This window comes from Scyliorhinus torazame, chromosome 3 (genome assembly GCF_047496885.1).
Source record: "Scyliorhinus torazame isolate Kashiwa2021f chromosome 3, sScyTor2.1, whole genome shotgun sequence".
Taxonomy (NCBI): domain Eukaryota; kingdom Metazoa; phylum Chordata; class Chondrichthyes; order Carcharhiniformes; family Scyliorhinidae; genus Scyliorhinus; species Scyliorhinus torazame.
In genome coordinates this window covers 344,096,107-344,115,326 of record NC_092709.1, presented here as the reverse complement: position 1 = coordinate 344,115,326, position 19,220 = coordinate 344,096,107, and the positions used below count along the sequence as shown (strand labels likewise).

The 19,220-nt window shown below is 45.4% G+C and overlaps 1 protein-coding gene across 3 annotated transcripts in view; it reads right to left on the bottom strand.

The window, feature by feature from the left end:
- Positions 1-9,980: 9,980 nt before the first annotated feature.
- Positions 9,981-19,220, bottom strand: part of exoc6b (exocyst complex component 6B) — an 800,313-nt gene continuing 791,073 nt past the window's right edge. For all 3 annotated transcript variants that reach the window (XM_072497736.1, XM_072497737.1, XM_072497738.1), the window contains exons 21-22: positions 16,961-17,073; positions 9,981-11,075 (exon numbers count right to left, since the gene is read on the bottom strand). In XM_072497736.1, coding sequence (XP_072353837.1) covers positions 10,943-11,075; positions 16,961-17,073 — 246 coding nt within the window. In that variant the 3' untranslated portion in view covers positions 9,981-10,942. The remainder of the gene's footprint in view (positions 11,076-16,960; positions 17,074-19,220) is intronic.

Below are 19,220 nucleotides of genomic sequence, written 5' to 3'. Positions count from 1 at the left end.
ATAGATGGGAGGCAGGTCTGTGTGATGGACTGGGCTGTGTTCACGACTCTCTGAAGTTTCTTGCGGTCTTGGGCCGAGCAGTTGCCATACCAGGCTGTGATGCACCGGGGATAGGATGCTTTCTATGGTGCATCTGTAAAAGTTGGTAAGAGTTAATGTGGACATGCCAAATTTCCTTAGTTTCCTGAGGAAGTATAGGCGCTGTTGTGCTTTCTTGGTGGTAGCATCGACGTGGATGGACCAGGACAGATTTTTGGAGATGTGCACCCCGAGGAATTTGAAACTTCTAACCACCTCTACCTTGGCCCCGTTGATGCAGACAGGGGTGTGTACAGTACTTTGCTTCCTGAAGTCGATGACCAGCTCTTTAGTTTTGCTGGCATTGAGGGAGAGATTGTTGTCGCTGCACCACTCCAGTAGGTTCTCTATCTCCCTCCTGTATTCTGACTCGTCGTTATTCGACATCCGGCCCACAATGGTCGTATCGTCAGTAAACTTGTAGATGGAATTGAAACCAAATTTTGCCACGCAGTTGTGTGTGTATCGGGAGTAGAGTAGGGGGCTAAGTACGCAGCTTGCTGCATCAGCATGTTAGCCTTCAGAGACCTATTGACAAGGACACCCTGTTTCTTTCGTACAACGAAACTTTCTAATCTCCCACCATTTAAGAAATGCTCTACACAGCTGTTCCTCCTACCAAAGTGGATAACCTCACATTTTTTCACATTATATTTCATTTACCCATTCACTGAGTCGATTAGGAACATAGGAATTAGGAGCAGAAGTGGGCAATTCAGTCCTTTAAGCCTGCTCCACCATTCAATCAGATCATGGCTGATCTCTTCCTGGTCTTAACACCATTTCCCTATTGTGATGAATGTAGGAATTTCATATATATATTGCACTATATGTATATGGTGCACTAATGTTTAAAAGCCCAGGTAAGTGTGTGTATGTAGCTACTGCAGTAAGGTTTTTAAAAAGACAGACACTGTGACTGCAGCAGGGGTAATTAAGCCATTGTAAAAATGAGATCATCCTCATTTCAAACCATGCTTATGTTCAAAAGGACAAGTCTAATAGAGTTTTGTTATGCGTTCTGGGGAGTAGATAATTAGAGACATTACATAATCAGACCATTGAATTTCAGTGGAATAAGGATGATATAATTAATGGTTCTGAATAGTTAGGTTTTGAGTCAGTTATATGCAGTCAGGTTTTGAGCTAGTCAGTTTAGATTTGCTTGTGATCAAAAAAGCAGCTTCTGGAAAGAGTTGTCAAGTTAAACAGTGGTTTGATAGACAAGACTCCACAGGCTGCTTCCTGAACGATCTCTCTCTCCTCAAGACATCTCTATACAGCAAGTATTCTCGTGGTTGCCAACTATATTCAGAAGTGGGTTTTGCTTGATTGGAGATAAAGAAGATAGCAGATAGGAGTTAAAGTGTTTCATTTTTTGTTAAGCATTGTTTAACTGGTAATTATAAGCTATTTATTTTATGATGTTAAAGTAAGTTTAATATTGTGTTAATAAGAAATATTGCGTTAATTGTGTGTGGAGTCACTCCTGGAACGAAGTATCCATTCCTCAGATTTACAAATTGAAAATATTGGCGTTTCTGTCCCCTATCGTACCAAATGTCGGGGTCTGGTCCGGGGTCGTAATACCATCCAAATCCCCCGTGAAGCCGCATTGCATCTTCCTCCATCGCATACATCTATACCACATGGCAGCTGTTCAATAACATGATGCAGAGCCGAGAGTTCATCTGTTGACACAGGCCCCTGTTCGGGATGAGACCCACCCCCCTGGTTTGGTTTTGAGTGGTTACTGGGTAAGTTTTATTTCTTGGTAGGCTGGGTGGGGGGCTGTATTTGGTAAAGCCCCGGGCCACAATGAGTTCCCGGCTCGGAAATGACAGTCAATGTGGGTATTTTCAGTTGTGGCCACTCGGTTTTACATTTTGTTCTAGTTTCTTAAGTCGCATTTTGAAAATAATTGGGGAGGACACACCTCTTGCGACATAAACTGAACTTTGGTGTAAAATGACATGACATGAACCCTGAAAAGTGTATATTTTATTTTGGTATTCGTGCAGGAGAGCATAATGTTTGGAGAATGTAGGCGTCAGTGTGGTACCTTCTCGAGCAGTAAACCTGTGTCGCAACTCGAAATTGCTTTCTTGAAGACATTTACCATTTTGACCTGAATTATAATGCAATTGCATTCTGGAAAAATGATGGATTTTTAAAGCAAGATTGTGATACCAGCTGAAATAATGCTCTTTACTATTGGTTATGTTGGGATCTCTGGTGCCTACCTGTCCAAAATAAAATACTTAGTGCAAACAGGAGGATGGTGGCCGCTGCCACCTTTTAAATGAAAATAAATTAGGCTGCGTGGGCAGCAGAGAGCAGGTCATGCCCCCCGCACGCACACTTGACGTTAAGCGTCCTCCAAGTATGTGCTTTTGGCGCCAAAACACGGAGCAGTGTTGCTTCCATTTTCCAGCTGCTGGCAAGCAAGGCAAGTGAACTGTGAAGGTGAATGGTTTTCTTAAAATTCAGATACGGCCAGAGACTCAAATAGGCAGTTTACTTATTGGACAGGATCTCACAACAGAATCTGCTGGAGAGAGTTGCTCAGGAGAGTCCACGGCAGGACAGAGCAGTGCTAATGTTCGCTCGGCACACAGCTCCAGGGCCTCTGGCTAACAGTATACAATGAAAAAACGTAACTCGGGAACAAAGCAGTATAAAGATGATTTCTTGAGGTACGGTTTTGACCTTCAGGAGGACCTACATGTGCAAGGTTGGATTTTTCTTTCTCGTAAAGATGAAGATGGCACAAAGGATCTGGCTGAAGTCTGCACCTGATATGCACATTGTCCTCTCCTCCTTTGCACCCGAATAAAGTGAGATTGTGAGGATCAAGCACGCTCCCCTTTCGCATTAAAGGTAAGCAAATGTGGCATGAAGGTTGGTTGTCATGGGTGACGAAAGTCGGCTGGTTGGTAAAAGTGGGTCCTGGGAAAAAAAGTTTGATAAACACTGCACTAGTCACGGATTGTCATTTGGAAAAAGACCCGTTTAGTCCTACGCTTTGCTTCCTGTCTGCCAACCAGTTTTCTATCCATCTCAATACATTACCTCAATCCATGCGCTTTAATTTTACACACTAATCTCTTTTGAGAATTTGTCGAAAGCCTTCTGAAAGTCAAAATAAACCACTGGCTCTTCCTTATCAACTCTATTAGTAATATCCTCGAAGATTTGTCATGCATGACTTCCCCTTTAGTATTTTCATGCTGACTCTGTCCAATTCTACCATTTTGTTTTCCAAGTGACGTGCTAGAAAATCTTTGATGAAAATTTGAGAATTTTTCCCACTACCGACGTCAGGCTTACTGGTCTACAATTCCCTATTTTCTCTCCAGCCCCTTTTTAAATACTGGGGTTACATTAGCTACCCTCCAATCTGTAGGGACCGTTCCAGAGTCAATAGAATTTTGAAAGCTGACCACTAATGCATCCACTATTTCTAGGGCCACTTTCTCAATGTAATAATAATAATTGCTAATTGTCACGAGTAGGCTTCAATTAAGTTACTGTGAAAAGCCCCTAGTCGCCACATTCCGGCACCTGTTCGGGGAGGCCGGTACGGGAATTGAACCCCCGCTGCTGGCATTGTTCTGCATCACAAGCCACTGTGTTAAACCAACCCCTGTATTCATTGGAGTTTAGAAGAGTGAGGGGGGGGATCGCAAAGAAACTCATAAAATTCTAACAGTTTTAGACAGGGTAGATTCAGAAAGAATGTTCCTAGTGGTACGGGAATTGAACCCGCGCTGCTGGCATTGTTCTGTCTTACAAGCCAGCTATTTAGCCCACTGTGCTAAACCAGACCCTGTACTCTGGGATGTAAATGATCAGGCCGTGGGTATTTATTGGCCTTCAAGCCCATCAATTGCCCCCAAAACATTTCCCTACTAATTTTGTTCTCCTTCACTTACCTGGTTTCACAGGTCGGCGCAACATCGAGGGCCGAAGGGCCTGTACTGCCCCATTGTATTCCCCAATATTTCTGGCACAATATTTGTGTCCTCCTTTGTGAAGACAGAACCAAAATATGTAATTCGTTGGTCAGACATTTCTTTGGTCCCCGTTATAAATTCCCCTGCATTGGAGGTGAGATGAGGCCCTGAAGTGGTTAACTAGCTACCTACCACACTGCAGGCAGGGTGGCAAGTTCGACTCTTGGCCTTCACGTTCAGAAATTAATTCCGGCGAAGGCGGGAAGGCGCAGGTATGTGCCCAGACGACAACCACCAAATTCAAAGGCCTGCCCCCTCCTTCCTCGCCTCTTGTATTTGGCCAAGTGTTCACCCAAAATGAAATGGGATTCTGATGGTCAATGTTTCTGAAACCAGTCCTCAACATATTTACTGAATTTAACTTGGTCACAGTGGGATTTGATCTTACAACCTCTAAGTTCCTCATCACAAGAAATGAAGACTTGCATTCAAATTGTGCCTTTCATGATTTCCCAAAGCTTTGCACAACTAGTGAAGAACTTAAATTTATTCACTGTTGTATCATAGGAAATGCAGCAACCCATTTGTACACAATTTCCCACAAACAGTAATTGAAGAAAAAATAAATTTAGAGCACCCAATTATTTTTTTCCAATTAAGGGTCAATTTAGCCTGACCAATCCACCTAACCAGCACACCCTTGGGTTGTGGGGGTGAAAGTCACACAGACACAGGGAGAATGTGCAAACTCCACACAGAATGCGGCATCCAACCCGCATCCTCAGCACCGAAGGCAGCTAACCACTGCGTCACCGTGCTGCCCCTCCCACAAACAGTAATAATCACAAGAAATGTATTTTAGTGATGTTGCTCGAGGGATAAGTACTGTTTCCAGATACCAGGGAGAATTCCCCCGCTGCCCTGTGAAAACGTGCCATGGGATGTGTTATGTACATCCCAAGTGGGTATGTCTTGACTTAAGATCAAATGTAAAAGGTGGGAACTCTGACAGTGCAGCACTCCCTCAGTACTGCACTGGAGTGTCAGCCTGGATTACCTGCTCAAGTCTCTGGACTGGGATGCAAATCACAACCATCTGGGTCAGAGATGAGAGTGCACAATCATTAAGCTACCACACTACATTGAGTTAGGGGACACTTAGTTAAGGGGATAATGTTCTTGAGGCATTGATTGTCCTTTGTTGCGAGTGAAAAGTTGTTTTGCGAGACTGTGATGTGTGCAAAGTAATAGCAGTGAGAGAGTTGGCCACCTAAGCAGTTTTATTTTGGTCAACCCATGGTACTGTATACTGAGGGTAGCAAGTCTTTCCCATGATAATTTGCACTTTGCAAATAGGTAACACGCAAAGAAAACTATTTCCCCCTCGTTTGTTCATTTTTTTTTTGTAAATTCCACATTTGTGCAAAAAAAAACCTGTGCAATTTCCAACAAATAAAACATTTGAAGAGTAAAAAACAGAAACTAGCCACCTAGCAGCCCGATGAGAGGACAAGAACTAGGAATGCATAAGTAAAACATGACACTTGAGTAAATACATTGATTATAACAGTCAGTAAGCAAACCTCCAGTAAATCCAACACTTACCCTGCAAATCATGTACTCTTCTTTATGTAGTGGCCTAGGATACTGTAAGCTGTGTTCACCGAGAGGTTCGATATATACAATCTGTATGTTTTTAGATATTCCCTTTTAATAACATATTAATAAAAAGCTATTATGGCTGTACTCTCCCCATTCCCCAATTCAGGATGAGGCATGTCCTTTGAAAATAGTGTGACAAAGTGGGTAGTCTTTCAATTGAAGTGTTAGTACAAACAAATGTCAGGAGAAAACAGAAAATATAAAGCCAGCCAACCACCATCCATAGTAAGCTACTTGCTCTGTATCTTTTGAAAAGAATCAAGATGGCTTAACCGAGGCTTTTGCAGAATACAAAGTCAGTTGACAGGCAACCTGTTTCGTTAAGAATTCCATTCCAGTGGACATAATTTAAAGATTATATACGAGGAAGAAGGAAGGTTAGTAGGAATTTCTTCACCTAAAGTTACAAAAACCCTGGTATCAGTTACCAGCAAAGGATTTTGAAGTGGGCTGTGAAATTGGGGTAAAGGGACAATCCAATGTTTTTGGAGGGAAGCAATATTTCTGCATACAATGATTTGAGACTGAGGGATATGATAGTTGAGAGATTCAGGGTTAGGACAGAAAGAAACTGGAGGGCGCAAAGAGAAGAGGTTGAAGATTACGGGGGAGGAGTTGAGAGAAATGGTGATGAAAGATTGAGGGTTGTTGATAACGAGATTGAAAGATGTAGTGAGGAGCGAGATGATGAGGAAGGATTGAAGGATATGGTGGGATGGAAGTAGAGTGAGTAACCTATTGAGATAAATTGTGGGAAGAAATGGCTGTATATGGTGAATCAGAGATTTAGTGATCGGTGGGGAAAACCTTGGTTTATATGTGAGTGAGGAGACTTGTGGGATATTCTGGCCATTCTGTGCTTCACAATCCTGCCAATTTTAATGTTAGCTGATACTGTTCACAATTCTCTCACCTCAGATCCCATATTCCTCTCCTTTCAGTTTGCCGTCATCACAGCTCTTTTAAAATATAATTCTTGACTGATTCCGTACTTTCAAAATATCAACTCATCCCGGTTTTCTCTCCAAAGCCCTTGAACATATTATCGTCTCCCAAATATGTGCCCACCTTTCCCTGAAATCCATGTTTGAATACCCTCTCATCAGATTTCTGACCCTGCCACAGTACTGAAATGGCTCTCATCAATGGAACAAATTATATCCTATGTGACTGTGATAAAGCTGAAATATGCCTGTTTATCCTTCTCTCGGCCCTTGACATGGTTGACCACACCATCCACCCCCATGGGGTCCATGGGTGGAACATCACTCGCTTGGTTCCATTCGTAACTACCCAGTCGTAGCCAGAGATATACCTGCATTGGCTTCTCTTCCTGCTCCCACACCATTACCTTTGGTGAGTCCAAGGATGGATCCTTGGCTGCTTCCATTTCTCATCTACAAATTGGCAACACCATTCGAAAACAGTTTCCACATGTACGGGTTACACCCAATTCTACCTCACCACCTCCTTCCACTGTCTCTAAATTGCCAGATTGTTTGTCCAACATCCAGCACTGGATGATCAGAAATTTGCTCCAGTTAAATATTGGGATGACTGAAGCCATTGTCTGCTGCCCCCGTTTCAAACTCCTCAATTTCCTGCCCACAAACTCTATCCTTCCTGTCCTTTCAACTGTCTCAGACTGAACCAAATTGTTTGCAAATTGGTGTCATAGTTGACCAAGATGAACTTCTCCATCGCCACACAATCAGTAAGACTGTCTATTTTCACCTCAGCTACATGGAAAGATTTATGGCACACAACGAGGTCATTCGGCCCATCGTGTCCATCTACACTCTTGCCTCAGATAATCCTCAGCCTTTTGCTATCTCTGAGCTTGGCATTTCCAGTGCACTTTGGCTGGCCTCTCGTTCTCCCATCTGACCATCCAAAACTCTGCTGTGTTCTCAGCTTGTGCCAAATTCTGTTCACACGTCACATTGTGCTCAATGACCTACAATGACTCTCTGCTAAGCAAGCTTTGATTGTGAAGTGTTTTCAAACCTCTGTCATCTTCTCCAGCCTTACCCCAACCCTGTGAGGGGTCTGCATTCCTCCCTCGATTTTGATCATTTCATTATTGGTGACCGTGTCTTCATCTGCCCAGACTATAAACTCGAATTCCCTTCTCCAGCACCATCCCCAGCTCCTCTTCCCACTTGGTCTTAACGCCCCCCCCCCCCCCCCCCCCCAGAGATACCCTATCCCCTCCAGGATCCTCCCATAAATCACCGAGATGACCCCCCCTGCCCTTCCCACCACCAAAAACGCACCCTCCAGCATTCTCTTGAACATTTAGTGCAGGGGGCCATTCGGCCCATCGAGTTTGCACTGACCCACTTAAGCCCTCACTTCGACCCTATCCCCATAACCTAATTACCCCGTCTAACCTTTTTGGTCACTGAGCAATTTAGCATGGCCATCCACCTAACCTGCATGTCTTTGGACTGTGGGAGGAAATCGGAGCAACCGGAGGAAACCCACGCAGACACGGGGAGAACGTGCAGACTCCGCAGACAGTGACCCAGCAGGGAATTGAACCTGGGACCCTGGCACTGTGAAGCCACAGTGCTAGCCACGTGCGCTACCGTGCTGCCCTAGTTTGGGGCTAAAATACGTGAAGGAATTTTGCATCTGGACCCGTGTGGTGCCTGTAAATCTGGGTATGCCTTATAAATTAGCAATCAGCACTTGCAAAGGAAGATTTGCTGGTATTAATGTTAAACAATCACAATGTTCACCAAATGAAAATATCACATCCTACAGAAAGACAGATCCAGACAATGAGATGGGGCTCAAAGTTGACTGTATCTGCACTGGTGTGCAGCCTCCTCTCATTGAGTTCTGCAACTCTTTGTACTTTAACATCTCACTACCTCACTTGAGCTGTGGTGCACATTTGCCTTTCAACAGCAAGGTCCTGGTACTTTAATCTGCCCTTGTCCACTCGTAAAGCAGGATCACTTTGAGGGGAAATTGCCAAAGATGACACAGTTCGTTAGAGCAGGCTCACTCAGCCTGATGTCCAAAGCCAGGCTGTCAGGCATAACTGGCGATTAGGCCACCCAGCCTGGCTCAGTAATGGGCTGTTGATGGGACGACCTGACCTTTACAGTGGGTATTCTTTTATCTGGTTCTGTCCAGCTGGAGAAGGCAATGAGCTAATTAGAAGTGTTGCCCTGACTGGACATACAACAAGAAGCTTGCTAATGCTCTGTGTTGGGGAACTGCATACCTTCAGCCGGTTATGCTGCCAGGAAAGGACAAGCTCCCCGAGATACAGCACTTAACAAATTCTGTCTGAGTGTGATCTCACAGGCAGAGTTTGTACACTCCATATCTGCCTGTGTGGCCTTCAAGACTCAAACATTGTCATTTTGTGTACATCATACACACAAATAAAATCCTCCCCCAACACCCTGTGTTACTGACTGTATCTCTACTGATGTTAATCCAGTTCCCTCACACTGTCACTCAGTAACCCCTCTCTCCCAGCACCCTGTTACTGACTGTATCTCTACTAATGTTAATCCAGCTCCCTCACACTGTCACTCAGTGACCCCTCTCCCCCAGCACCCTGTGTTACTGACTGTATCTCTACTGATGTTAATCCAGCTCCCTCACACTGTCACTCAGTGACCCCTCTCCCCAGCACCCTGTGTTACTGACTGTATCTCTACTGATGTTAATCCAGCTCCCTCACACTGTCACTCAGTAACCCCTCCCCCCAGCACCCTGTGTTACTGACTGTATCTCTACTGATGTTAATCCAGCTCCCTCACACTGTCACTCAGTGACCCCTCTCCCCCAGCACCCTGTGTTACTGACTGTATCTCTACTGATGTTAATCCAGCTCCCTCACACTGTCACTCAGTAACCCCTCCCCCCAGCACCGTGTTACTGACGGTATCTCTACTGATGTTAATCCAGCTCCCTCACACTGTCACTCAGTAACCCCTCTCTCCCAGCACCCTGTGTTACTGACTGTATCTCTACTGATGTTAATCCAGCTCCCTCACACTGTCACTCAGTAACCCCTCTCCCCAGCACCCTGTGTTACTGACTGTATCTCTACTGATGTTAATCCAGCTCCCTCATACTGTCACTCAGTAACCCCTCTCTCCCAGCACTGTGTTACTGACTGTATCTCAACTGATGTTAATCCATCTCCCTCACACTGTCACTCAGTAACCCCTCTCTCCCAGCACCCTGTTACTGACTGTATCTCTACTGATGTTAATCCAGCTCCCTCACACTGTCACTCAGTAACCCCCCCCCCCCCCCCCCAGCACCCTGTGTTACTGACTGTATCTCTACTGATGTTAATCCAGCTCCCTCGCACTGTCACTCAGTAACCCCTCTCCCCCAGCACCCTGTGTTACTGACTGTATCTCAACTGATGTTAATCCAGCTCCCTCACATTGTTGGGCTTGTCATTCCCTTTTAAAAAGGACCTGATAAAGTTATCGCCATTCGCTAGTTTACTTTTGAAAATAAGGCAGTATGAACAAAAAAATGCATGTGAAATGAAATGAAAATCGCTTATTGTCACATGTTGGTATTTTTATGGTGATAACAAGGGTTCACTTTGAAGGATGTTGTCACCTGAAAGTGGGGCCGTGAAATGTGTTCAGCAATCAGTGCAAGAATGGACGAGTGTTCCAAGTAGTATTTGTGAGTTAATTTGCTGGCAGATAGCAATGATGAGTGTGTAAGATACAGCTCGACTGGATGCAGGCTGGCTTAGAATGAATGCAGAAGGGAGCGAGGGGAAGGGGAGTTGTGAGTGACGAAAGGAGAAATATTCAGTGCAGTCCAGGTTGAGCGTCAATATTCAAAATTTCTGTGGACCCCTCCAATTTCCCATCAGTCCTGAATTCTAGCATATGGTTAATAATTCGCTCATCCAAAAAAAGACCCTATGAAGTTTCAAGAGGTGTAGTGTTTTTCTCATCAAATGTCCATGAATTGATTAGCAAAGCCACATGTGTCTGCAGGAGGGATACTGAGCAGTGAAGTTGCTCTTTACCTTCACAGCAGTCCCAAAATATCTTGCGAGGCAGTTTGCAACATTCCGCAGCAAATTTGTAAACAGTCAAAGCAACAACAGAAAAAAGTTTGCCAAACACTCGTTGCCCCTTTAAAGGAGTGAACTGGTCTCAGTTTCCATGGTCGTGATGGCACATTGTTCAATATCCAGCATTATGTGCACCTAAGAGGGAGGGAAGGAGGGAAGGCGAGGTTCAATGGTGGTGGGACATGCTGTGGATCAGACTCCTGAGCTGTTTGGCCACAGTATCAATGAGCTTCTGCTTGTCCCGTTCGTTCTTGCGGAATTGTGCAAAGACATTGTTCTTCCTGCTGGTGTCTTTCATTCTGGAAGAGACGAGAGGCGCAGCATTTGGTTAAAAGAGGTGGCTCTGGGTCGTTAATATAACACTGAGAGCACAGATTGCAATCAACCGAAAAAACAAGTGAAGCTCTGCCACGAGAGCGCACATTTTTTTGAATGGACAGAATATAACATCTTGAAATATCGGCAAGTCACAATAGGAAAATCCTTTATGCTCTGACACAAAGATGTTTTACTGTGCAGCACTGTGAACATTTCCAGCCAAGGTGTATTATAAAGATTTACTGGGGCAATAATCCAGAGAATGCGAGTTCAAAACCCACCAAGGTAATTTGAGAATTTGAATTCAATTTGAACAAAGCAAAAAAAACCCCGAAAATTTAGTCACAGTAATGGGCGCTACGGTAGCACAGTGGTTATCACTGTTGCATCACAGCATCAGGGACCCGGGTTCTATTCCCAGTTTGGGTCACTGTCTATGCGGAGTGTGCACGTTCTCCGCGTGTCTGCGTGGGTTTCCTCCGGGTGCTCCGGTTTCCTCCCACAAGTCCCGAAAGACGTGCTTGTTAGGTGAACTGGACATTCTGAATTCTCCCTCTGTGTACCCGAACAGGTGCCGGAGTGTGGCGACTAGGGGATTTTCACAGTAACTTCATTGCAGTGTTAATGCAAGCCTACTTGTGACACAAATAAAGATTATTATTACCATTATGTTGTTAGATTGTTGTAAAAGTTCAACTAGTTCACTAAGGAAAGGAATCCTACAGCTGTTACACACTCTGGATCTATCCCACATCGAAATTGGTGACATTTAATTGCTTCCACAGTTCTATCATCACCTTCTCATGGCAATACATGCCAGCCTTAGCAACAACACTGCATTGTAGAGGCTGCTTAAATCTATATCTAACCCATGCTGTAGTATGGTGGGACAGTGTAGAGGGAGCTTACTCTGTATCTAACCCCGTGCTGTATCTGTCCTGAGAGTGTTTGATGGGGACAGTGTAGAGGGAGCTTTACTCTGTATCTAACCCTGTGCTGTACCTGTCCTGGGAGTGTTTGATGGGGACAGTGTAGAGGGAGCTTTACTCTGTATCTAACCCCGTGCTGTACCCACCCTGGGAGTGTTTGATGAGGACAGTTTAGAGGGAGCTTTACTCTGTATCTAACCCCGTGCTGTACCTGTCCTGAGAGTGTTTAATGAGACAGTGTAGAGGGAGCTTTACTCTGTATCTAACCCCGTGCTGTACCTGTCCTGGGAGTGTTTGATGGGGACAGTGTAGAGGGAGCTTTACTCTGTATCTAACCCTGTGCTGTATCTGTCCTGGGAGTGTTTGATGGGGACAGTGTAGAGGGAGCTTTACTCTGTATCTAACCCCGTACTGTACCTGGCCTAGGAATGTTTGATGGGGACAGTGTAGAGGGAGCTTTCCTCTGTACCTAACCCCATGCTGTACCTGTCCTGAGAGTGTTTGATGGGAACAGTACAGAGGGAGCTTTACTCTGTATCTAACCCTGTGCTGTACCTGTCCTGGGAGTGTTTGATGGTGACAGTGCAGAGGGAGCTTTACTCTGTATCTAACCCCGTGCTGTACCTGTCCTGGGAGTGTTTGATGGGGACAGTGTAGAGGGAGCTTTACTCTGTATCTAACCCTGTGCTGTACCTGTCCTGGGAGTGTTTGATGGGGACAGTGTAGAGGGAGCTTTACTCTGTATCTAACCCCGTGCTGTACCTGTCCTGGGAGTGTTTGATGGGGACAATGCAGAGGAAGCTTTGCTCTGTATCTAACCCCGTGCTGTACCTGTCCTGGGAGTGTTTGATGGGGACAGTGCAGAGGGAGCTTTACTCTGTATATAACCCCGTGCTGTACCTGTCGTGGGAGTGTTTGATGGGGACAGTGTAGAGGGAGCTTTACTCTGTATCTAACCCCGTGCTGTACCCCCCTGGGAGTGTTTGATGAGGACAGTGTAGAGGGAGCTTTACTCTGTATCTAACCCCGTGCTGTACCTGTCCTGGGAGTGTTTGATGGGGACAATGCAGAGGAAGCTTTACTCTGTACCTACCCAGTGCTGTACCTGTCCTGGGAGTATTTGATGGGAACAGTGTAGAGGGAGCTTTAATCTGTTCCAAAGCAGAGTCATATTGGACATGAAACGTTAACTCTGTTTCTCTCTCCACAGACGCTGACAGACCCGCTGAGCTTATCCAGCACTTTCTGTTTTATTTCAGAGCTCCAGAAGCCTCAATAATTTTCTTTTATTTTGACCAGCCTTATTTGGCCTCATCTGACCAGCACAAAATTAATAATTCTTGATATAAGAACAGCAATGAAGAACTGGGAAGTGTTCTCATCAAAATCCCCTTGGCTTGTACAACCGTGTTATTCAGAAAACTATCATTAATACTCATCAAATCAAACTGCTGTCTTGGCACCTACATTTGTATCAAGGATTAAAGTGTTAGGCACAATCCAACTATGGAGAAACATATGGACATACCAAGTCGAAGAAGTAGCCTGCTCTGACATTCAATCAGATCATTGCTGACCTGTTTGTCTTTTGAATTCCACATTCCCCCGATAACCTTTGACTCTCTTAGAGTGCAGAACGAGGCCATTCAGCCCATCGAGTCTGCACCAGCCCTTGGAAAGAGCACCCTACTTAAGCCCACACCTCCACCTCATCCCCGTAACCCAGTAACCCCACCTAACCTTTTCGACACAAAGGGGTAATTTGCAGAGCCAATCTACCTAACCTGCACATCTTTGGACTGTGGGAGGAAACCGGAGCACCCGGAGGAAACCCACGCACACACGGGGAGAAAGTGCAAACTCCACAGAGTCACCTGAGGCCGGAATTGAACCTGGGATCCTGGAGCTGTGAGGCAGCAGTGCTACCATTATGCCACTGTGCTTGCCTAACAAGAATCTATCTGACTCCGCAATCAAAATATTCAGTAACCTCGCCTCCAACGCCTTCTGAGTCAGAGAGTTCCAAAGTTGCACAGCCCTCTGAGAGAAAATCTTTCTCCTCATCTCTGTCCTCAAAGGGCGATCCCTAATTTTACAACAGTGCCCCTGGTTGTAGACTCATCCACAAGGGGAACGATCCTTTCCACACCCACCTTGTCAATACCGTTCAGGATCTTATATACATCAATCAGGTCACCCCTCACTCGTCTAAACTCCAGTGGAAACAAGCCCAGCCATTCCAACCTATCCTTATAAGACAACGCGTTCATTCCAGGTACCAATCCAGTAATTCTCCTCTGAACCACCTCCAATGCATTTACACCTTCCTTAAATAAAGAAACCAAAACTGCACACATTGGTCTCACCAATGCCGTGTATAAATGAAGCATAACATTCTTACTTTCATGTTCAATTCCTCTCGCAATAAAGGATACATTCCATATTGGCCTTCTTAAATACCTGCTGTACCTCCATGCTATCTTTTGGTGACTCGTGTACTAGTAGACAAAGGCCCCTCTGCACCTTGCAATTCTGCAGCCAGACTCTGTTTAGTAACACTCTGCTTTTTTATTCTTCTTGCCAAAGTGAACAACTTCACATTTTCCCACATTATACTCCATCTGACAGATTTTTCCCCGATCACTCAACCTATCTGTATCCACCTGCACCCTCCTTATGTCCTCTCCAGAACACGAGATAGGATTGTTAAGATCGAAGGGGACAGGGTTTTCCCGATGGGATGATGTGGGATGAACATTTCACACTGCCATTTTTTAAATTCTCTGCCACTTGTGCCTGATTGTTTCCAGTGAAAGGTTAGCTACAAGTTGTTTCTCGAAAATTGATACTTACGCTCTCGAGATCCTACAATGCAGCAGTAATATAAAAAGGGAAAACAGTTATCAAAGTTTAAAAGTATCTTGAGTATACAGTTAAATGACAGCACAAGCTGCTTTCTTGTGTACTTTGATACTTTTCCTCCTGTTAGCTTAATATATCTCCCCATTGTCATAATATGCACCCATGCACATCATGAGGTAAAAACAGGCAGTGACAGACACCCAGGTTAGCCAATCAACATACAGGACAGAACACAACCAATCACCAGACAGAACACCAGAGGGGAGCTTCCAACTATAAAACACACGAGGCATCAGCACTCCGCCTCTTTCCACTAGTGACAACTGTAGTGACAGTCAGGGTGTATATATCAGTCAGCACCTTCTACACGTGGATCAGAGCTAGCCTGGTCGAGTAAGCTAGAGTTAGTACACTTAGAGTAGTAGAGTGTCAACCCACAGCCAGCTGTGTGCATTGTTACAGAAGTTCAATAAATCGTATTGAACCAACGCCTACGTTTGGTGTATGCTTTACCGTTCATCTGCATCCTGTTGCAGTCCGTGTTACGCCAGGGTGACTAACACAACACCCATCTCTTCAGGGACTTACCCCTGTCTCTTGCCCACAATGTCACTGTGAACATACAAAGGTTATGTATTCAACCAGGTACAGCACGGTGGCACAGTGGTTAGCACTGCTGCCTCACGGCGCCGAGGACCCGGGTGTGATCGCGGCCCTGGGTCACTGTCCGTGTGGAATTTTCACATTCTCCCCATGTCTGCGTGGGTTTTGCCCCCACAACCCGAAAAGATGTGCAGGGTAGGTAGACTGGCCACACTAAATTGCCCCTGAATTGAGAAACAAAGAATTGGGTACTCTAAATGTAAATTTTTTAATTTATTTAATCAGAGCAGAACAGTCAACCCTCATTTGATGTCCAGTTCACAGAATCACAGAATTTACAGTGCAGAAGGAAGCCATTCTTAAGCCCCTACTTAAGCCCACACCTCCACCCTCCCCCGGCAACTGAATAACCCCACCTAACCTTTTTGGACACTAAGGCCAGTTTATCATGGCCAATCCACCTACAAACCCCCCCCCCCCCCCCCCCCCCCCCCCCGGCCGCCCTGCACATCTTTGGACTGTGGAGGATACCGGAGCACCCGGTAGAAACCCACGCAGACAAGGGGAGAACGTGCAGACTCCGCACAGACAGTGGCCCAAGCTGGGAATCGAACCTGGTACCCTGGCACTGCTAACCACTATGCTACCATGCTGCAGTTCCAGATGACAATGGATAGTAATCATGAGATATGTGGTTTTTTTTTTGGGGGGGTGGGGGGGGGCTGGGAAAGAGACAGTGAGAGAGAGAGAGAGAGCAGCAGAGAGAGAAAGCGAGTGTAGGTAGGAGAGAAAGAAATCGTGAATGTGTTGGGTGGGAGTGAGAGAGAGATTTGGGAAGGGGCAGAGTCAAAGTGGGAATGAAGGCAAAGGGAGAGAAGAGGGAACATTGACACTGTAATCTTATCAGATTGAGCATGACCTACTTAAGACAAGTTGATTTTAAAATTTGCATCAAATCAAATCATCATTATCTCATCCCTCCCAACCTATAAACATTCCCCATCCAAGATTTTGATGCGTCTCCAATTTTGACCTTCTAAAGTATCTCCGATTTTCACCTCCAGCTGCCTGATCCCTAAATTCTGGAATTCCCTTCCTTAACGTCTCTGCCTCTTGCCTCATTTTAAGTCACTCCCTGAAGCCTACCATTTCCTAATAGTTCCGTACGTGGTTCAATGTCAAGTTACCGCTGATCATTTTCCTGTAAAGGACAGAGGGATATTTCTTACCATGTTAAGCGTTATCAAAAGTAAGTTGTTGTTGCTCTGATTTGTATGGACTGCTTTGGCTATCTACAGTCCAACATGTCTGCTCTGTTGACCGAGAAAGGATGTGCCCAAACGATTTGGACCCTGGCATTTAAAGTCTCGACCCACCCACATTGGACGAAGCCTCCCTTCATGCAAGATATTGACATGGTTTTCACATACCAGCCCCTTTCTGAACTGGAAGCCCCAAGGTGACACACTTACTTATCCAGCAGGATGAGAGCTGTTGTTGGATTCACCCTCAGGTATTTGCAGTTGGGCTGCCCATAATCCGCGAGGTATGTCGACCAATCCCACTGGATGAAGAGGTCCAGGAGCTGTGAGAGTAGAATGGAGCAGAGGATAAGATTGGCTGCTGAGGGGGTCCGGTGCTGTGGGAACAGCCTTACACATTGGGACAATCGCTCCTGAAAACTGTGGAAGTGGGGGTGAGGAGAGCACAACAATGATACTAAACAGTCAGGAACAGTCGGTGCAACAAAAAGGATCATCTTTACACTGAACAGGCAGGATTGGACAGACAGTTCTTCAAAGCTGTACTCAAGAGCAAAGTTTGTCAATTAAAATGAGGTGATCAAAGAAAACCCAACTCCATGTATCTTTCAAACATACTGAGCTGCTTCGCATGTACAGCACAGGAGCAGATCATTCACTCCAAATGGTCTGTACAGATGTTTATACTTCACAATAGCCTCCTCCCACTCCTCTTCACCACCTCTCATCAGGGAGTACTCTCTGGGTGCCAATTTGGGCTCTGACATCTCAGGGAAACCAATACCAAATATATGGCTTGGAACAAAGCAAAGACATGGATCCCTTTTTTTCCCATTTAATTTACCTTGTTGTTATCATTTTGATCCATGGATGTGTGTTGGGTAGGGGGAGGCAGTGGCACAGTGGTATTGTCACTGGGCGAGTAAACTAGGGACCTACAATACTGCTCTGTGGACCCTGGTTCAAATCCCGCCACTGCAGATGGTGAAATTTGAATTCAATAAAAATCTGGCATTAAAAAAGTCTAACGATGAACATTGTCAATTGTCATAAAAGCCCATCTGGTTCACTCATGTCCTTTAAGGAAGGAATCATGTGACTTCAGATCACAATAATGTGGGTGACTCTTAACTGCCCCCTCAAGGACAATTAGGGATGGCAATAAATGCTGGCACAGCCTGCGATGCCCATGTCTCATGAACAAATAAAAAATATATACTTAATGGACCTTTAAGTTGAGCAGAGGAAGTGAGGGGCTGAAAAGCTGCAAAATAATATATACTATGCGATTGGAGATTTAGCTTTTGAACAGCAGGACTCAGACTTTCTGGCACCCGAGAGATTGGAGGGATTTGGTTCGATTGGTTGGCTGGTGGGCAATGAATTGGCCAAAGATCGTATCTTGCCCGACGACAAGCGGTGATTGGGTCCGACCTGGGTGGGTTGATTTTCAGAGGACCCAGGTAGGGACAGTTATAGAATCATAGAATTTACAGTGCAGAAGGAGGCCATTCAGCTCATCGAGTCTGCACCGGCCGTTGGAAAGAGCACCCTACTTAAGCCCACACCTCCACCCTATCCAGGCAACCCAATAACCCCACCTATCCTTTTTGGTCACTGAGGGCAATTTATCATGGCCAATCCACCTAACCTGCACATCTTTGGACTGTGGGAGGAAACCGGAGCACCCGGAGGAAACCCACGCAGACACGGGGAGGATGTGCAGACTCTGCACAGACAGTGAACCAAGGAGGGAATCGAACCGGAGACCCTGGAGCTGTGAAGCAACTGTGCTAACCACTGTGCTACCCAGGTCCTGGATGCTGAAAGAAGAAGTTGTGAGTGTCTGTCTCTCTCTGTCTCTCTTTCTCCAAAAAAGATGCCTAACTGCCGTTTTCTGAACCTGAAGAAAGGTCTCAAGACTTTGATGAATTTACAGTGAAAACCATTACAGACTGAAAGCAAAAACAGCCAATTGAAGGCCTAGACTGAAGTAAGTTGCACTGGAAGATGTCCACCTGAACAGAGACTTTCATCCTTTTTATTTTTCTTCACACCCTACTTTCCCCTGTTTTTGTCTGTCTTGTCTGTGTGTGTCTGTGTGTGTGTAGAACATGGGGGTTAGTTAAAGAGAGGGGGTTAGGAACTAGATAATAGTTAACCGACTGCATTTTCTGCCTATTTACTCAGTTATTGCTATTAATAAAAATTAATTGTGCTTATACTTACAAACCTGGTGACTGTAGTTATTGGGCAGCCAAAGGCCAGCGACTTTGGTTATTTTCAAAGAATTAATTTGTTAATTTCAATTGCGTTGTGACTCCGGGTCAAGTGGGGCTGGAATTGACTGCGCACTAGCCCAGGGGGTCATTACAGACATCTGGGGTGGGATTCTCTGACCCCCCGCCGGGTCGGAGAATCTCCGGGGGGCGGCGTAAACCCCGCCCCGCCGCCAGCTGCCGTATGCTCC